The 19,516-nt window shown below is 38.1% G+C and overlaps 1 protein-coding gene across 1 annotated transcript; it reads left to right on the top strand.

The window, feature by feature from the left end:
* The first annotated feature begins 1,511 nt into the window (after positions 1-1,511).
* LOC138897089 (uncharacterized) lies at positions 1,512-2,018 on the top strand. Its single transcript, XM_070183045.1, has one exon. It carries the CDS (start codon positions 1,512-1,514, stop codon positions 2,016-2,018), a length of 507 nt encoding a protein of 168 aa, XP_070039146.1.
* Positions 2,019-19,516: the final 17,498 nt, after the last annotated feature.

The raw sequence follows: 19,516 nt of genomic DNA, 5'->3' as shown, positions 1-19,516 counted from the left end.
CTTCTATATCTATAAAGTTTATAACAAGATCATATGATTATGACCTTGCAGAGCACGAACAACTTAAATAGTAGTATATAAATAAAAGAAGAGAACGCAAATGATTGGGGTAAAAAAGAAGTGTTGTTGCCCAAATGAGGTTTTGTTTTGATAATTGATAAAGGAACTTGTGCATGAACCAGGTCCATATACAGTGTACACAGACACGGGCAGATTCGAGCATAAGGGATGCATGTGAAGGAGATAAGCTTAAGTTGTTATATTAAATGATAAGGAGAAGGACTCCTTACTCGAAGAGAACTTTATCCAAGATAAGGGAGGAGTTAGAAGTTGAAGATAACTAGAACACTTCCACCAAGGAAGAGTAGCATTAGAACTCTAGTTATTCCTATTCTACTAACTCTATATATTGCAGGATGTTCTCATTTTACAATGACGCACAAACGCTGAAGTTAAACGTGAGTTGAGAGAAATATAGCAAGATATTTTGCAAACAATTCTTGTGTGAATCAAGTGTGCAAACCTGAAGCTACATGAACCAGATAGAAGAACCAGTTCCAAGTGTCTGTCTTTTATTCTAGTTCAATTGTAGTAGGGGGTTTCAATTTGTACCTTTCAGCTTTATCTAGAAACAATTGTATTAGGTACTCTGAGTGTTCAAGTTAGAGTTAATTTAAAGTTGTCTTAACAGTTAGAGGCCGACTGCCACAACGAGATTAGAATTAATCCTTAGGTTTACAAAGAGTTTTATAAATGCTGTTTTGGCTCAGTGATTTAGTGAAGTGTTGGAAAAAATCCTACTGAGTAGTAGGTCGTGGTTTTTTCACCTTTTGAGCCGGGTATTTTCCACGTAAAAATACTTATGTTCTTTACTTTTTGCATTTACTATTTCCGCAACAGTAGTATAAGGAAAACATAGAAGAACCAGGTCCTTCTATAATCAGTGCATGCAAAAATTGGACACCACACAAATCATCCCCCTCTTGTGTGGCATTGAAGTATAGAACATCAATTGGTATCAGAGCGGGTTATCCCTGAAGAGGCTAACACCTTAGGAGAAGATCAAGATGAGTGCACCACCTGGAAACTAGGAAGGGCAATCTACTGCTAGGCTATCACTCTTTAATGGCCAGTACTACTTGTGGTGGAAAAACAGGATGAGAGATCATATTATAGGAGGGGACTATGAGCTATGGGACATTGTCACCGATGGTCCACTGGGTACATTGAAGATAAATGCTGAAAGAGTAGAGGTGCCAAAGACAAGAATGGATTACACTGCTGAGGACTTGAAGAAATGGGAGAAGAATGCTAAAGCCAAGAAATAGCTTGTTTGTGGACTTGGTCCAGATGAGTACAGCAGAATCCAAAGTTGTACCACTGCTAAGTAAATTTGGGATACATTGCAAGTGGCTCATGAAGGAATACCTCAGGTGAAGAGATCCAGAGGAACTCTACTGTATTCTCAATATGAGAACTTTTCTATGAAGGAATGAGAAACCATTCAAGAGATGTATACAAGGTTCACTACACTCACAAATGAACTAAAGTCTCTTGGAAGGATTATTTCTGAAGAAGATAGATTCGAGAAGATACTGACTATGGTTCTGCCTCTTACTTGGGAGAGCAAAATCACTGCCATTCAAGAATTAAAGAACATTGCCACTATCCCACTGGATGAATTAATTGAAAATCTTACTGCTTATGAACTTAGGAGACAAACCATGAAAATGGATGTACCTAGGAAGGAAAAGAGCCCGGCACTCAGAATCACTGAAGGTTCTAATCTGGAAGATGATGAAATGGCTATGATCACCAAGGACTTCAAGAAGTACCCGAGGAGAGGAAAGGGTCCTTCAAGAAGTGAAAGCTATAGTAAGTCAAAAGTTCCTGAGAAGAAAACCAATGATGGATACTGCAAGTGTGGAAATACTGATCACCACATCAAGAACTATCCTCAATGGGAAATTGAATGGAAGAAGGAAAGAGCTGAACGAAGGAACAGGAAGAAGGAATAGGTTTAACTCAAGAAAAGCAAAGGATTAACCAAAGCTATTGTCGCTGCTTGGGGAGAAAGCTCAGATGAAAGCTCAGATGATGCTGATGCGGATGAACAAGCACGTATGCCATTGGAGAATCTGATGAGAAAACTGAGGCAAGTATAATTCATCTCAAAGACAAGATTAAGTTGTTGTCTAAAGAAAGGTTATCTTAGTTACTTCTAGAATTAATTGATGAGTCTGAGGATGTAAACAAAGAAAAGGAATAATTGTCTAAAAAATATGTGATTTTGAAGGCTAAGTGAAAAAATATGGAACTTAGGGTTATTGAAACTGTAAATGAAAATACTGTATTGCAGAACCAGGTTTATGCAATTTACTCAACTGTCCTAGAACTTATATCTGAAAATCTAAAACTGAAATTAGGAACAGGTAAAAAGACATCTAATCACACACAACTCACTCTAGAATAAAATGTAGGAAAAATGAAAGATGAGTTGTATAAAAGGGATGAACAGGTGAGAATCCTAAAGGAGGATCTAAGCAAGGTTAAGCATGAGCTAGACAGAACTTGTAAATAGAACAGGTCCTCCGATGCACTTTCATGGCTATATGAACACCATAGTAGTAATAGGAGAGGACTTGGATTTGGGAATCTGGCACCTAAATGGGATCACAAAATCAAGTACCTCACACTTCCTGAGAACAAGATTAGCATACACTGTGGTAAAATAGGTCACTATAAAAGTGAATGCACTGCAAAAGAAAAGGCAAGTCAAAAGAACAAAGAATTTGGTCAAGGGAAAAATAGGCAACCAAGTTGGGCTAAAAAGAATTTGATTCATCCTTTTTCCTATAGAAAGGGACCCAAACTAGTTTGGGTTCCTAAGACTAACCCCTGATTTCCTTTTGCAGGTCCAAATGAAGAGGAGCAGCCAAATATGGTACATGGATAGTGGATGCTCAAAGCACATGACATGAAATAAGAACCAGTTCCTTTCACTTGAGAACCTTAAAGGAGGTAATGTCTCCTTTGGAAATGGGAAGAAAGGTGAGATCTATGGGGTTGGAAAGGTAGGTAAGACTGATTCTCATTCTATTGAGAATGCCTATTTGATAGATGGACTGAAGTATAGTCTAATAAGTGTATCACAATTGTGTGATAGAGGTAAATGGTAGCATTCACATCTACCAAATGCTTTGTGATTAATCTTACCACTTATAAGATAGATTTGCAAGGAAAAAAAGTGAACAACATATATGTTGTAGATCTGTCCACACTTTCAAAAAATGAACTCACTTGCTTAAGTATGTTGGATAATGATCCCCCCATTTGACACAAGAAACTTGGACATGCCAGTCTAAGTCAACTCAACAAACTAGTCTCTAAGGACTTGGTGACAGGACTGCCTAAAATTAAGTTCAAGGAACATAAAGTTTGTGAAGCTTGTGCAAGGGAAAAACATGTAAGATCCTCTTTTAAAAGCAAGGAAGTGATAAGCACCACCGGGACGATGGAACATATGGATCTTTGTGGACCAATGAGAACATTAAGCAGAGGTGGTAAGAGATATGTGATGGTGCTTGTTGATGATTATTCTAGGTTTACATGCACATTATTTTTAACATCTAAAGATGAAGCATTTGACATGTTTATTTCTTTTGTTAGAAAAACGCAGAAATAACTAGGTAATCAACTTGCATCAATTAGGTCTGATCATGGTACTAAATTTGAGAATGCTAAATTTGTTGAATTTTGTGATGAGCATGGCATAGATCATAATTTTTATGCTACTAGGACTCCAAAACAAAATGGAGTAGTTAAAAGAAAGAATAGAACACTTGAAGATATGGTTAGGACTATGCTTCTTTCTAGTAAACTGCCTCAGAGTTTCTGGGCAGAAGCTGTGAACACTGCATGTTACATTATAAATAGGTGCATGACTAGACCTCTTGTAGAGAAAACTCCCTATGAGTCACTTAAAGGGAGAAAGCTAAACATATCCCATCTTAGGGCATTTGGATGTAAGTGCTTTGTACACAATAATGGTAAAGACTCCCTATGTAAATTTGATCCCAGAAGTGATGAGGGAGTATTCTTGGGATATTCTTCACATAGTAAAGCTTATAAGATCTATAACAAAAGAAATATGTGTGTAGAAGAAAGTATACATGTGATTTTTGATGAAACTAACATTCTTTCGGAGAGTCAGGAACATGATGATGAAGCAATTGGGCTGGTAAGAAACTCAAATGAAACCACAGCCCAGACAGAAGCTGCACCAGAGGAAGGAACATGTGATGGAACAGGTCCTTCCACCTAGGGCAACTTGACAGGGGGAACTGAACAATGAGTAAGTGATCCTCAAATCTCGAGAGAACCTGTCTATGAATCTGTTCCTCAGCAACAAAACATTGAAGGAACATCTAGGGGAAACCAGTTGGTTGTAAAACCTTACAAGTATCAAAGTTCTCATCCAATTGAGAACATAATTACTGATCCAACCTCTGAAATCAAAACCAGTTCTTCGTTGAAGAATTTTTGTGCTTTTGATGCTTTTCTATCTCTTATTGAACCTAAAAATGTTGTTGAAGCTTTGCAGGATGCAGACTAGGTGAATACAATGCAAGATGAACTCAACTAAGTATCAATGATAATCGACTGTTTTTGTTCTCTAACTGTTTGTTGATGCTTCTTAGATGGCTAATATCATTAGATTGATAAATGATACTTGATTCCATGATTGCATTTAAAGTAGCCCCAGTGGCCATGGGTAATTTCTATTAAAATTTGGTTATCTAATATAATTATAAAACTTTTTGATGATGCCAAAAGGGGAAAGATAGGTTGTGCTTTTTACTTTGGATTGTGATATTTATAACCTAATGAACCTGATTCTAGATGATTAGTGTCTTTAAAATGGAAAGTATTATAACATTGTGTTGATGTTTAGCTCAGTTGACACAAGGCCTATGCTTATGAAAAGCGCAGCGTTTGTCATCGTAAAAAAAATAGGTATTTGTTGGCCCAAGTGAAGTTTTGTTTTGATGATTGATAAAGGAACTTGTGCATGGATCAGGTCCATACACAGTGTACACAGACACGGGCAGATTCGAACATAAGGGATGCACATGAAGGAGATAAGTTTAAGTTCTTATATTTGATATCTCATGATCGAAAATGTTGCATAAATGATAAAGAGAAGGACTCCTTACTCGAAGAGAACTTTATCCAAGATAAGGGAGGAGTTAGAGGTTGAAGATAACTAGAACTCTTCCACCAAGGAAGAGTAGTATTAGAACTCTAGTTATTCCTATTATACTAACTCTATATATTGCAAGATGTTCACATTTTACAATGACACACAAACACTAAAATTAAACGTTAGTTGAGAGCAAAATAGCAAGGCATTTTGCAAACAATTCTTGTGTGAATCAAGTGTGCGAACCTAAAGCTACATGAACCAGATAGAAGAACCAGTTCCAAGCGTCTGTTTTTTTATTCTAGTTCAATTGTAGTAGGTGGTTTCATATTGTACCTTTCAGCTTTATCTAAAAGCAATTGTATTAGGTACTCTGAGTGTTCAAGTTACAGTTAACTTGAAGTTGTCGCAACAGCTAGAGGCTGGTTGCTACAACGTGATTTGAGTTAATCCTTAGGTTTACAAAGAGTTTTGTAAATGTTGTTTTGGCTGAGTTATTTAATGAAGTGTTTGGGAAAATCCTACTGAGTAGTAGGTCGTGATTTTTTTACTTTTTGAGCCGGGTATTTTCCACGTAAAAATACTTGTGTTCTTTACTTTTTGCATTTACTATTTCCGCAACAGTAATATAAGGAACACTTAGAAGAACCAGGTCCTTCTATAATTAGTGCACACGGAAATTAGACACCACATAAATCACCCTCCCATGTGGCATTGAATTATAAAACATAAGTACTAATAGAAGATATTCATATACAAAGTATTTGTTACCGCAACACAACTAGTGCTAAAAGCACTCATCCTTTGATTTCAAACTCGAAATTTTCAATTCAAGACAACAACAAAATTAGTGCACAAGACGTTTAGATACGACGGCTATTATTTCGCCGTAACGCCGAGCAAATAGATTATCTTGTGATAAAACAAATGATTGAAGTGGAGGTGGTTCATTTAACAATTCATCGCATTCAATAGCATAAATTAATGATACTTTTTCCTTGTAGATTAACATCTACATGATTTCCAGCTTTTGAATCATTCTTTGCTTGGTTAATTATTCCCTCATAAAAACTGCCACATTGGGTATATCTACTCTTGGAACAAAAGTCCTTAGCTCCTGAGATAAGAGAACGGATCTCCAAACTGGTGTTTTTTTGCGCTCTTTGTTCCTAAAGGCTAAATCGATGGCAATAATTTCGAGTTCAACAACACTAACAGTTTTAGAACGAGGATCGGATTGAAAAGCCTTTGTGCAAAAAGTTGGATCTTGGGTAAAACTACAAACGCTTGTGATTGGGTCTGCTCCTAATGAAATCACATTCAAAAGGAAAACTAGAAAAAAGAGATTGATATTAGAGAGGGAGATGAAAGCCATTTTATGAAGAAAAGAACATACACCTCTTTTTTCTTTTTCTTCCTATTGCAACTAATAAATAAATGATTCTCATGGTTCATTAGTAAACTTACAAAAATATTAGTACAGTCAGATTTATTCACCTCTTTTAAGTAAAAACCTAATTATCCTCCCAAATAAGAAAGAACTCTGTAATCATTTTTTTCTTCTTTTTAGTATAATTTATTAAATGAATGAATAGAATGGATCTTATTGTAATTAGTAAGTTCATCAATAGAATTACAACTATATTAATAAAAGCACATTTACTCCACTCATTTGAGCAAATAATTGAATTATCCTCTCAAATAATGTAACGACCCAACCGGTCATTTTGAATTTTAGAACCCCGTTCCCCTAAATAAAACTCCCCATATGTGTTTTTACTAAATTATGACTTGCGGGGATGGTTGGTTCGGGATTTGGAAGTGTTTGGGTTGAAATCGTAACACTTAGTTCCTTAATTTGGTTTTAAAAGGTAAGTTTGACTTCGGTCAACATTTTTTGAAAACGACCCCGAAATTGGGATTTGACAGTTCCAATAGGTTCGTATGATGATTTTGGACTTGGACGTATGTTCGAATCGGGTTTTGGACAACCCCAGAGTGTTTCAGCGCTTAATAGTGAGAATCAACTATTTAAAGGTTTAAGGTTCTTAAAATTTGGTTTGGAGTAGGTTTTGGAGTAAATGAGGTCCGTTTGGAATTCCGAGCCTGGAAATTGCTCCGTATGGTGATTTAAGACTGGCACGCAAAATTTAGTGTCATTCCTAGTAGTTTAAGTATGTTTCGGCGCGTCCAGAGTAAGTTTGAATAATTTGAAATTTCTAAGTTGAATCAATTTGATTTGGGGTAGGATTCTTAGTTTTGATGTTATTTTACACATTCTGAGGGTTCGAGATAATCCGTTTTATGATTTCGAACTTGTTGGTATGTTCGGGCGGAGCCCCGGGAGTTAACCTGACGAGGCTCGGACCAATTTTGGGACTTGGGAGAAAAGCTGAAACTTTCTGCTTCTGGTGCGATCGCACTTGCACTTGGACAGTCGTAGGTGCAAGAATCGCAGATGCGACAATTGCCCGCAGAAGCGGAATGGGCGCAGGTGCGAAGGGGTTCGCCGCAGAAGCGGTCCTGAGGCTGCAGATGCGGAGCGTGGCCAGGAGAGGGGACCTCGCACCTACGAGGAATTTTTCGCAGGTGCGATTACACCTTCGCATGTGCGAAAATCACAAAAGGCAGAATCCTCATTTAAGTCGGGAGTTGCATATTTTGAGCTCTTTTTATCTATTCTTGGGCGATTTTGGAGCTTTTTGAGAGGGAATTTCAACTAGCAATTTGAAGGTAAGTTAATTCTACACACTTTGAGTTAAATACATAGATTATGGGTAGATTATAACCTGTAAATTATGAAAATCAAGGGTTTAGATGAAAAACTTAGGTTTTGACAAAAATAAAATTTTAACCACGAAAATGGTTATGGAATTTGATGAAAATTGTATATTTGAGTTCTTGAGATTATGGGTAACATTTTCCTACGAAAATTTTCGAAATCCGGGCACGTGGGCCCGAGTGAATTTTAGAAATTTTACCATTTTGAGTTGGGTAATTAATTTATCTAATTTCGAATTATTGATCATGTATTAATTATTTTATTTAACATTTGGATAGTTTCGAATTTTTCGGCACTGAATTGAGACTTTAACGCGATGTTGTGATCGAGAAATGGACTTTGAGACAAGGTAAGTCTCTTGTCTAACCTTGTAAGAGAGAATTTACCCCATAAGTGATTTAAATTAATAATTGTTGCTAATTGTGGGGGCTATGTACGCACAAAGTGACGAGAGTCCGTGTGTAGCTACTAATTATGCTATGTTCGGGTAGTTTAAGATTCAAATCATGAATTACTTGTGATAATTGCATCTTTTATTTAATTACATGAATTACTTGTTGCTATATGTTTAATTCTCTAGTTGGCTGGCCTAGTTGTGATGTTGGGCGCCATCACGATCTATAGATGAAATTGGGTCGCGACAAATAAGATAAATCTCTACAATTTTTAGATCTTGCATTTCAAAATGATTAACTATACTAAACCATATCTCATATCTAATATGGAAATCAAACAAATAAATTGTCACGAGCCAAGCCCATGGAACATATTATCCTCTTTGGGCTTAGCTCGCACGAATTTGTCTTACGTGCTACGCCACCCCGAACCCTCAAAGCGTGCGTACCATGTGAACTAATGTCATGCCTTATAAAGCTCTTCACTTTTTCTCTCTCATTCCGACGTGGAATTCGCTTAAGGTAGCATGTGCAACCTTTCTTGAGAAGCTTGTCACTTGACTCTCCCTCATCAGCCCGCCATCTGTCATGGGCATCACACAAATCTACTTACTGTTTTAGTTTTTTTATAGGTTACAATGTACAACAGATGTATATTAAACGGAAACAAGCAGATATGAAACAAGCAGAAAATGAAAGATAAAATTTTAATTTCAAATAGAATGAGAAATAAAGTGGTTAAAATCAATCTTTTTAATCTCTTCTCAACGGAAACAAGCAGATATGATAATTAGTACTTCCTATTTTAACTGAATGCAAGTAGTTGATGAAGCAGCTAATCCAGAACTTTTTTTTTTTCTTTTTCTTGTACACCTTATTTCACCTAGCTTAATTTAATTCGATATGTTAGACACTAATTGGTATTTTCGACAGAAAGTTGGAATTTTTTGCAAATGAGTTAATTTGCACTTTGCTGGTAGTCATTTGAGTTTTAACTGTATATACTGATAGTATAAAAAATTTTATGCTATTAATGTAATTTAACTTATTATGTAACTGATTTTGTACTATATTTTCAAGAATATCAAAGCATATATGAACATTTTTCCTGTATTATTACAGATAACTTAACCTTACTTAAATAATTATATCAATCCACAGAACTTGTATTATAACGCATAATTTAACGTAATTATATAATATCATTGCACAGAACTTAAAATCAATAAATTTTCTCTCTATTGTCAATTGTCATGCATAATTTATTATTACATGATGTTTTCTTTGCTTTGTTTTTTATTTAATTTTTTTTGGTTGTTGCTACTATTTCGTTTTTCGTAGTTTTTTGTCATACTGCTACAATTTTGCTTTATTGAGCTGATGGTTTTTCGAAAACAGTCTCTCTAACTGTAATGACCCGACTGGTCGCTTTGAGCAATTGCGTCCGGTTTGACAGTTTGAGGTCTTGGGTAGCTTCACCTAGTGTATTATGGCTTGCGTGCATCATCGGCTCGGGTTTTTGAGTGGATCGGAAATGATTTTACATGGTGACTCTCATTTGAGAAGCTCGAAGTTGAAGAAAATTAACCAAGTTTGACTTTTTGGTTATTTGAACTCGGATCAGAGATTTGATGGTTCAGTAGGTCCGGATGGTAATTTTAGACTCGGGCGTATGCCCGAATTTGCATTTGGATATTTCTAGAAGGTTTCGGCATCGTTTGGTGGAAGTTGGCAATTTATAGGTTTAGATTTTTTCTAGATTTGACCATGGTTCGACTTTAAGGCTATCGGGTTCGGATTTTGGTTTCGGGACTTGGAATAGGTCCGTTTCATCATATGGAACTTGCCTACAAAATTTAGTGTCATTTGGAGTTGATTTGATATGGTTCGGATGCGTGGTTGCGATTCTAGAAGTTTTTGAAGCTCATGGAGATTTCCATGCGTTTTGGCATCCGATTCGTGATTCTAGAGGTTATTTTGATATTTTGATCGCACGAGCGAGCTTGTGTTATATTTTTAGACTTGTATGGATGTTTGGTTTAGAGTACCGAGGGCTCGGATGAGTTTCGTACGCGTTTCAGAGTGTTTGGAAGAAGGTCCAGATTTGCTGGTGTTCTGAGCTCGCATTTGCGAGTTGAGGGTTGCATTTGCGACTACCGCTTTTGCGAAGAGGCTGGGAACTGGCAGGCTTCATATTTGCGATGCCGGCCTCGCAAATGCGATGGTGTACTAGGCAGTAGTAGTTCTCTTTTGCGAACATTTGGGCCGCTTTTGCGAATGCCCTATCTTCGCATTTGCGACCTGATTTATCGCATTTGCGATAGAGGCAAAATTGTTCAAGCTTCGCTTTTGCGAAGTAACGTCCGCTTTTGCGGGGTTCACAAATGTGCAAATGTGACATCTGCAACCTGTGTATAGCTGAGCACTTTGGGACTTAGCTTCATTTTGATATATTTTGAACCCTAGCTTCAATGGGAGGCGATTTTGTGGAGGGAGTTTCATACCAAATTATTGGGTAAGTAATTTTAATCAACTTTCAATTATATTTCGTTATTATACATTAGATTTAGCATCAAATTCATGAGAATGTAAGGGAAAAATTGGAGATTTTGTCAAAATTTTGAAAAATAAAAATTTGGAATTTGAGAGTCGAATTCGACTCGGATTTGGAAATAAAATATGTATATGGACTCGTGGGGTTATGGGTAGTCAAGACCAATCCTTGGACCCGTGTTTTGACCAGGCGGGCCGGCGTTAACTTTTGTTGACTTTTTAGAAATTGTATAAAGATCATAACTTTGTTAATTGAAATTATTTTCTCTTGCTTTATTTGATGTATTTAAGTCGTCTTTGGCTAGATTGAGCCGAGCGGAGGTGAATTTGTAAAGAAAAAGCTAATTTGAGTATTGATTTTTCCAAATTGAGGTAAGTATCTTGCCTAACTTTGTGTTGGGGCAACTACTCCTTAGGATTTGAGGTATTTTTGTTATTCGTGTTATGTGAAAGCCGTGTACGCGATGTGACGAGTGGGTACACGACCTATATGTAGTATTTGACCGGTTTTGAGTATCTAAGCACTTTCCATGCCTTTAATTGAAGTGTCATACCTGTGATATCTATCATTGTTTATCTACTCTTACATGCTCTACTAGATGTTGTCAGCACTTGTTATTCCTCTTGCTTGTTATTTTGCATTTATATGCTTTAGTTGAAGTTGTTGTATTCCTTATTGTCTTGTGACCTCTTAATTGTTGCATTCCTTCCAAGACTCCGTGCTTATCTGCTACTTGTTTTAATTGTTGTAATTGCACGCCTTAGTTGTCTCGTGCTTCACTTGTCCTTTTGCTTTTGTAATATTTATTGCGTTCCTTGATTTTTACGTGATACCTTAATTGCCGTGTACTCATACTCTATGATTGTAGAAATTCTTGTAAATTGAGTATTGAATTATTGATGTTATTGATTTATTTATGGATCGAGATAAACGCAACAACAAGTGAAATAAGGGAGGATTTATATTGATACGGTGGGATCGGGTTGCGCGCTGCAACAGGTGAAATAAGGGTGGATTGATATGGTGAAATAAGGGAGAATTATGATATTGACTCTGATTATATGGTGGGATCGGGTTGCGCGCTGCAACAGGTAAAATAAGGGTGGATTGATATGGTGAAATAAGGGAGAATTATGATATTGACTCTGATTATATGGTGGGATCGGGTTGCGCGCCGCAACAGATGAAATAAGGGTGGATTGATAGGTGAAAAAAGGGAGAATTATGATATTGACTCTGATTATATGGTGGGATCGGGTTATGCGCCGCAACACATATATTTACTTACTATTATTGATATTTACATTGTGGAATAAGGAAAGATCGTGTTGTATGGTGGAATCGGGTTGCGCGCCGCAACAGTTTATTTGTTTTGTATTCCTTGTTTTATTGTGTTGGCTTCGGTTCTTTCGTATGAGACTTTGAGGATTGGTATTTCTAGTTTTTATTGATTATTGAGGATTGAGTTATTTTCATTAGTTTACATGCTTTGCCGTCATTTCATATTTTCCTTTCCTATTACTATTATTTTGGTGAATTGATTTTCAAGATGAATTTATTATGCTGAGTCATTATCTCATACCCTGTCGAGTTGTCAGTAACATAAAGGTTTTAAATAAAAGAATTAATAACATGCTTACCTTATGTGACTCTTAAATTAAAACTCGTCGTTTCATTCGGTACCTTCCGATTTTTAATAGTTGTCATATTTCACTTTAATCGATTTCTCAACTTAATCTCCTTACCCTATCTAATGTTTCTACTTTACTTTTTAAAAAAATTACTATTATATTTTAATTTATTAAATTCTATATTCAAATAAGTAGCTTATCCGATGCCGTATTTTATTTGAAAATTTTACTTGACCCAAATGTCTTCCAAAATAAACTCACTCATTGATTTCCTGTTTGGTTCAGAAACTGTAATTTTACTTTATTATATATGAATAGATCCCTCGAATATTATTTATTAGCATTTAACACGGATACTATGTACCTGGTGTGATGACCCGATAGGTCATCTAGAGTTTTAAACCTAAATTCTGTATTTTGAAACATCAAATATCTCATTTTAGCCTTCCTCGATTTACGTGCGCAGTCCGTGTCTTTTTCTAGAAGGCTTTTATCACGACCCAAAATCTACCCCGTCGTGATGGTGCCAATCGTAGAACTAGGTAAGCCACAACTCAACATCTCAACACAGAAAAATATTTGAACATAAAGACAAAAGCAATTTAATAATTTAGGAAAACCTTTTTGAAAATAGAAATATCCAAAATACGATAAAATCCATCCCAAAACAAGGGTGCCACAGAGTACATGAGCGTCTAAATTAGAATACAGCCCACTACAGTGTCTAGAAAAATAAACTGAAAATACAACTGGTGATAAAGGAGGAGAGTCAAGGCCTGCGAACGCCGTGCAACTACCTTGGTAGTCTCCGAACTCTGAAGCCGCAATCAGTAACCGCCGCCGTTTGAACAAAAATGCCTGGATCTGCACACGAGGTACAAGGAGTAACGTTAGTACATCCAACTCAGTAAGTAAGAAGTCCAAACTTTGGACTGAAAGGTAGTGACGAACTCAATCGGTACAGATAAAATAGAAATAACTGAACAGAAACGTAGGCATGCATTCAAATTAAATAGGCAACTCAAACAGTAAAGTGAAGAAGATCCGAACAGTGTAAAGAATATAACTCTGCTATCTCTACATGCCAATGAACATGCTGTATGTGATGCACCATGCTGTCAGCCTCATGTGCTCACATTCTCGAATGCTCAACCACTCAGTACTATATATGGCCCATACGGCCCAGGGAAGATCCATCCCAGAATATATACATCACTGACTATAAGTCACCCAGTAATGAGGAAGGCCAATCCAGCCCTGTGGAGAAGATCCATCTCGAGGTATCAAGTACTTCGGACAAGATCCATGTCCAGGGAAGATCTATCCCTTAATAATATCAATCGCGCTCACTGGGGGTGTGTACAGACTCCGGAGGGTCTCCTATAGCCCAAGCGCTATCATAAAATCAGTATAACCGCTGTGGCGTGTAGCCCGATCCCATAACTGTCACTCATAATCAGGCTCTCAGCCTCACTCAGTCATCAATCTCTCCAGTCTCACTCACGGGCTCACAATATCATAAAAACTAGCCCGAAACAATGATATGATGTATCAATAAACAACAACTGAGATGGAAATATGATATGAAATGCATGAACATGACAGAGTACATAATATAAATGAAATCAGTGAGATGACAGCAAGAAACGACCACTAGGGGTCCCAACAGTACCGGCATAAAGCCTAAACATGATATCTAGCATGATTGACAGCTCAATTACTTTATCACAAGATGAAAACACAGATATCAACAAAATAGAGTCACTATACCGTGCCATGGAATCAACCAGGCCACAATTCTCACGGTGCACGCTCGTACGCCCGTCACTTGACATGTGCGTCACCTTAATACCAATCGTATAGCACATAGTTCGGGGTTTCGAACCCTCAGAACCAAGTTTGAAAGCATTACTTACCTTAAACCGAGCAAATCCTACTCCGAAATGCCTTTGCCCCTCGAATCAGTCTCCAAATGCCCCGAATCTAGCCAAAAGCAGTACGGTATAATTAATATAGGCTAAAGGAATCAATTCCACAAGAAAAGCATGAAATTATAAGCCAAAAATCCGAAATCGGCCTGAACCCGGCCCAAGGCCCACGACTCGAAATCCGACAAAAGTTACAAAACTCAAAAGCCTATTCACTCACGAGCCTAACCATAACAAAATTACTTAAATCCGATAACAAAATCCCATTCAAAACCTCAAAATTCTAACTCAAGAGTTCTTCCTCTTTTCCCCCAATTTCTTACCCCAAATCACAAATTAGATGATAAAATTAAAGATGAAATCACGGGATTTAACCAAAACCAAGTAGGAATCACTTACCCCAATCAACTCCATAAAAATCCCTTCAAGAATCGCCAAATTCCGTGTTCTCTAGCTCAAAATATGATAAATGGGTTCAAACCCTCATTTTTGAAATTAAAACTACCTGCCCAGATATCCTTCTTCGCGAACGCGACCGTCTTCTCGCGTTCACGTAGACCAACTCAGACTGCCTCTCAACTTAACTCTTCGCGAACGCGACCCACGCTTCGCGAACGCGAAGCTTTGCTAACTCAGACCTTCGCGAACGCGTCCCTCACCTCGCGAATGCGTAGAACAAAAGACTGGGGGTCCCCAGCTGCCTCACTCTCCTTCGCGAACGAGGCGCCACTCACGCGTTCGCGATGCACACACTGTCATACCTTCGCGTTCGCGTCCTTTCCTTCGTGAATGCGTAGAGCAGAATCTCACCAACTCAGAAACACTCTTCGCGAACGTGAGGCTCCTCTCGCGAACGCGTAAGAGGAAACTAGAAAAAGTGCAGCAGCAAATATCAACTATCTCACCAAGGCCAAAAATGATCTGTTAACAACCCGAAACTCATCCGAGGCCCCCGGGACCTCAACCAAACATATCATCAAGTCTCAAAACACTATACGAACTTAGTCGAGCATTCGAATCACTCAAAACAACATCAAAACACCAATTACACCTGGATTCAAGCCTTAAGAACTTCTAAACTTTCAAATTTCACAAACAGCGCCAAAACCTAACAAACCACGTCCGATTGACCTCAAAATTTGCACACAAGTCATATTCAGCATTACGGACCTACTCCAACAGCCAGAATCGGAATCCGACCCCGATATCAAAAAGTCAACCCCCCGGTCAAACTTCCTAAAAATTCAACTTTCGCCATTTCAAGCCTAGATTTGCTACAGACCTCAAATTCACAGTCCGGACATGCTCCTAAGTCCAAAATTACCCAACGGAGCTAACGGAACCGATAGAACTCCATTCCAAAGTCATCTTCACACTATCCTGACTGCGGTCAAAATCCTAAGACTTAAGCTTCCGTTTTAGAGACTAAGTGTCCCAAAACACTCCGAAACCAAAACAAGACCTCTCGATAAGTCACATAAGTATAAACAGATACGGGGAATGCAGTAAATAGGGAATTTGGGCTAATACGCTCAAAACGACGGTCCGGGTCATTACATCCTCCCGCACTTAAACATACGTTCATCCTCGAACGTGCCAAAAGTTGTTTCCAAGCCACCAAATCATTATTCCATCTTACCACGCACGTACCCGAGGGTGATCCCACGTCATCCTATCCCACATAGGTCTGATAACACCACATAACTGAAATTTCTTAATTTTACCTAACCCACAAGCCTTAGAATCCAATTTCCAACATCCGGAATTTCTTATAAGGTCAGAATCCCGCAACCTACACACTGTATAAGTCTGAACAAGCTGTACCAAAAGCCGTAATCATAACTCAAATACTCAAAACTCAAAACTCAAATACCACATAGCTCAAATGCTCGAAGCAATGATTTCTAATCACCATAGCTGCTCGAAACAACCCTTTGCCGGTGATAAACCTCATATCAAACAAGACTCAATTCTAAAACCTTCATACACCACCGATGATGAAAGAAACACGCAAAGACTCGTAACCATTCACCAGATCTACCAGTCGTGGAGCTCCCTCTCCTTCGACAAGAACCATAGCAAATTCCTAAGCCAACTTTCGATAATATCCTTCCAAATATGCCACAATCAAATCTGATAGCACCCATCCTAGATCCGACGACTCCATCTTATCAAATACCAGCTACTCTACTGACACGCCACACCAATACTATCTAAAGCCATAACCCGTGCAATCCGTGCACCAATAAGCAACCTTCCAAATGTACTCAATCACGAAAATGACTCAAATAAGAGAATCGTCCCGTAAGCTCGACGGGTACCACCCCAACGCAATGCTAAGAACCCATCACACACCATAAAACCATAACACATGAATCTAACACAAGGATCATATCTCAACATAACTCTGCCACAATGCGCGACCCCATACAAACACTGATCCATATGAAATACCTCAGCCACCATGCTCAAAATCAATAACCACACGCAATTCGGCATCAAGTACTCGAAGTGCATTACCGTAACCATGGAGAAGCAAATGACACAATGCCACAAAAACCCGAAAGAACATAACCAATGTGCAACCACTTATGCATCATCTAAATACCCATCTCGCGCAAATTTCTGCTATAAGGCCCCAATAGAACTGCACCATGGGTGCATACAACCAACGAATCACAACCCCTCGTAGCATAGAAGAGTAACTCACCGAACATATCAAAAGACAAATAAGCTCAACAATAACCAAATGGCACATCCCTCAACAACAGTAGTATGGAGCCAACCAATCCGACTCGGTATAGAATACACATCCTAATTGGGCCTACTAATGGACCCCCAAATCAACTCCGGGCACCCCCACATGGATAAATAACCCTCTGAATACCCACAATGACTGAATCACAACACATACTATCGTCTAGATAGCTTCGGCCATGACTTTATAGTCCACAACCATGGAAACAACCTGCTCTTGAGAACTCCCAATTTCCAAATCTATATAACACATGAATCCCATATATGATCCCAACTCGGCCGCCAGAATATCTAACACATCTCTTATACACGATCATCCACGAGGAATACTCCTAAAATTCTTCTGTGCCACATAGTAAAAGTGAATATCAGCAGTCGATCAACCAGAAGAGTATCGCAATGCTAATGAACATCCGTAAATCAAAACACAATGCCCATTTCAACCGCGCACCCCTCTCAAGGATTATCGAGCAACTATAACATTCATCTAAATATACAACACTAACCATTCTGTCCAGAATTAGTGAACTTGCCTTCAAGAATGAACTGTCACCTTGTAGATGTAAATCTTTATCCTGCACAATACACCACAGTTGTCCTATTTACTTCGAGTTTCTTCTGACTAACCTCAATTTGATACTTCTCATTGTCAGAACTCTATGATCCTTACCCAAAGCTCACTACAAGACACCCTAACATAACACCACACCACCATAAGGCCCGTAAGCCATTGTACTCTTCTTAAGTACTTCCATAAATACCTCAACTGTAACGCTCACTCTATACCTTATGCGAATTTAAAATTATTCTTCTTACATTTCTTATACTAAAATGTAAAATCCATAATCAAAAAGAATTACCGCAAATCTCGGTACCATTAAATGTAATTTCAGATTCTAAATTGCACTACCCAAACGGGCTGAAAGGCACGTGCCTCATTAGCATAACAAAGCTCAAATGGGTAACCCTGCCTTAACACCACCGATCAAATTCACACCCCGTGCGCACTACATTCTTCAAAATAACAATTTAATTATTTCATAATTTTGGTTTTCATAAAGTGCGATATAACCCGCATTCAAGAAATTTTCTTACTCAAGTCATCCCCGATATCAACCTCTGCAAGTCATAACCAATCAAACAAGTATGCCTCAGCCCAAAAACTAATACCATACAAAATCGTTCAATCAAATCATAGATAGCAGACTCCCCCACTTGGCTTAAAGCCATATAGCAAAACACCTAATAACTCACTACACCCAAGATAACATCTAAATTGACCATACTAAGCAATAAGAGATCTACTCTAGTCTCCAGACTCCCAATAGTCACCACACATGACCGATATACATGGTCCACAATGACAGTATCGCCCACCGGCATAGATACATTAACAGGTGAAACTAGAGACTCACAGGGTATATCCAGATAATCCGTTAACCACTCGAAACTCACCCGAGGCCCCGGGGATCTCAACCAAATATACCATCAAGTCCCAAAACACTATACGAACTTAGTCGAGCCTTCAAATCACTCAAAAAAATATCAAAACACCAATTACACCCGGATTCAAGCCTAAAGAACTTCTAAACTTTCAAATTCCACAAACGACGCCGAAACCTACCAAACCACATCCGATTGACCTCAAATTTTGCACACAAGTCATATTCAACATTACAGACCTACTCTAACTTCTGGAATCGGAATCCAACCCCGATATCAAAAAGTCAAACCCCGGTCAAACTTTCCAAAAATTCAACTTTCGCCATTTCAAACCTTAATTTGCTACAGACCTCAAATAAATTGTGCCTTAAAGATCTATTTGAGTTGACTTTGGTCAAGGTTTTGAGCAAACAGACCCAGATCTGTATTTTGATGATCCCGATGGGTCCGTGTTGTGATTTGGGACCTGGGCGTATGCCCGAAATCGAATTCGGAGGTCCCTAATTTGAAGCTCGAGTTATCGCATTTTTCAAAAATTTAAAGTTTAAAGGTTTAATGAATTTAAAGATTTGACCAAGGTTTGACTTTATTGCTACCGGGCCCGGAGCTTGGTATATGTTCATTACTATATTTATTACTTGTCTGCAAATTTTAGTGAAAACAGAGTTGGATTGACGTGATTCGGATGTCTGTTTGTTAAAATAGAAATTCTAAAGTTTCATTGAAAATTTCATTTGATATTGTGTCCAGTCCATAGTTTTAGGTGTTATTTTGGCGATTTGATCGCGCGAGCGAGTTCGTATGAGGTTTTTGGACTTGTGTG

This window comes from Nicotiana tomentosiformis, chromosome 8 (genome assembly GCF_000390325.3).
Source record: "Nicotiana tomentosiformis chromosome 8, ASM39032v3, whole genome shotgun sequence".
In the NCBI taxonomy this organism is placed as follows: domain Eukaryota; kingdom Viridiplantae; phylum Streptophyta; class Magnoliopsida; order Solanales; family Solanaceae; genus Nicotiana; species Nicotiana tomentosiformis.
Note: the sequence above shows the minus strand (reverse complement) of the source record. Positions and strands in the feature narration are given on the sequence as shown.

What these genes read in the sequence shown, in the direction of transcription:
- LOC138897089 (XM_070183045.1), top strand. Translation starts at nt 1,512, where the DNA reads ATGTATACAAGGTTCACTACACTCACAAATGAACTAAAGTCTCTTGGA.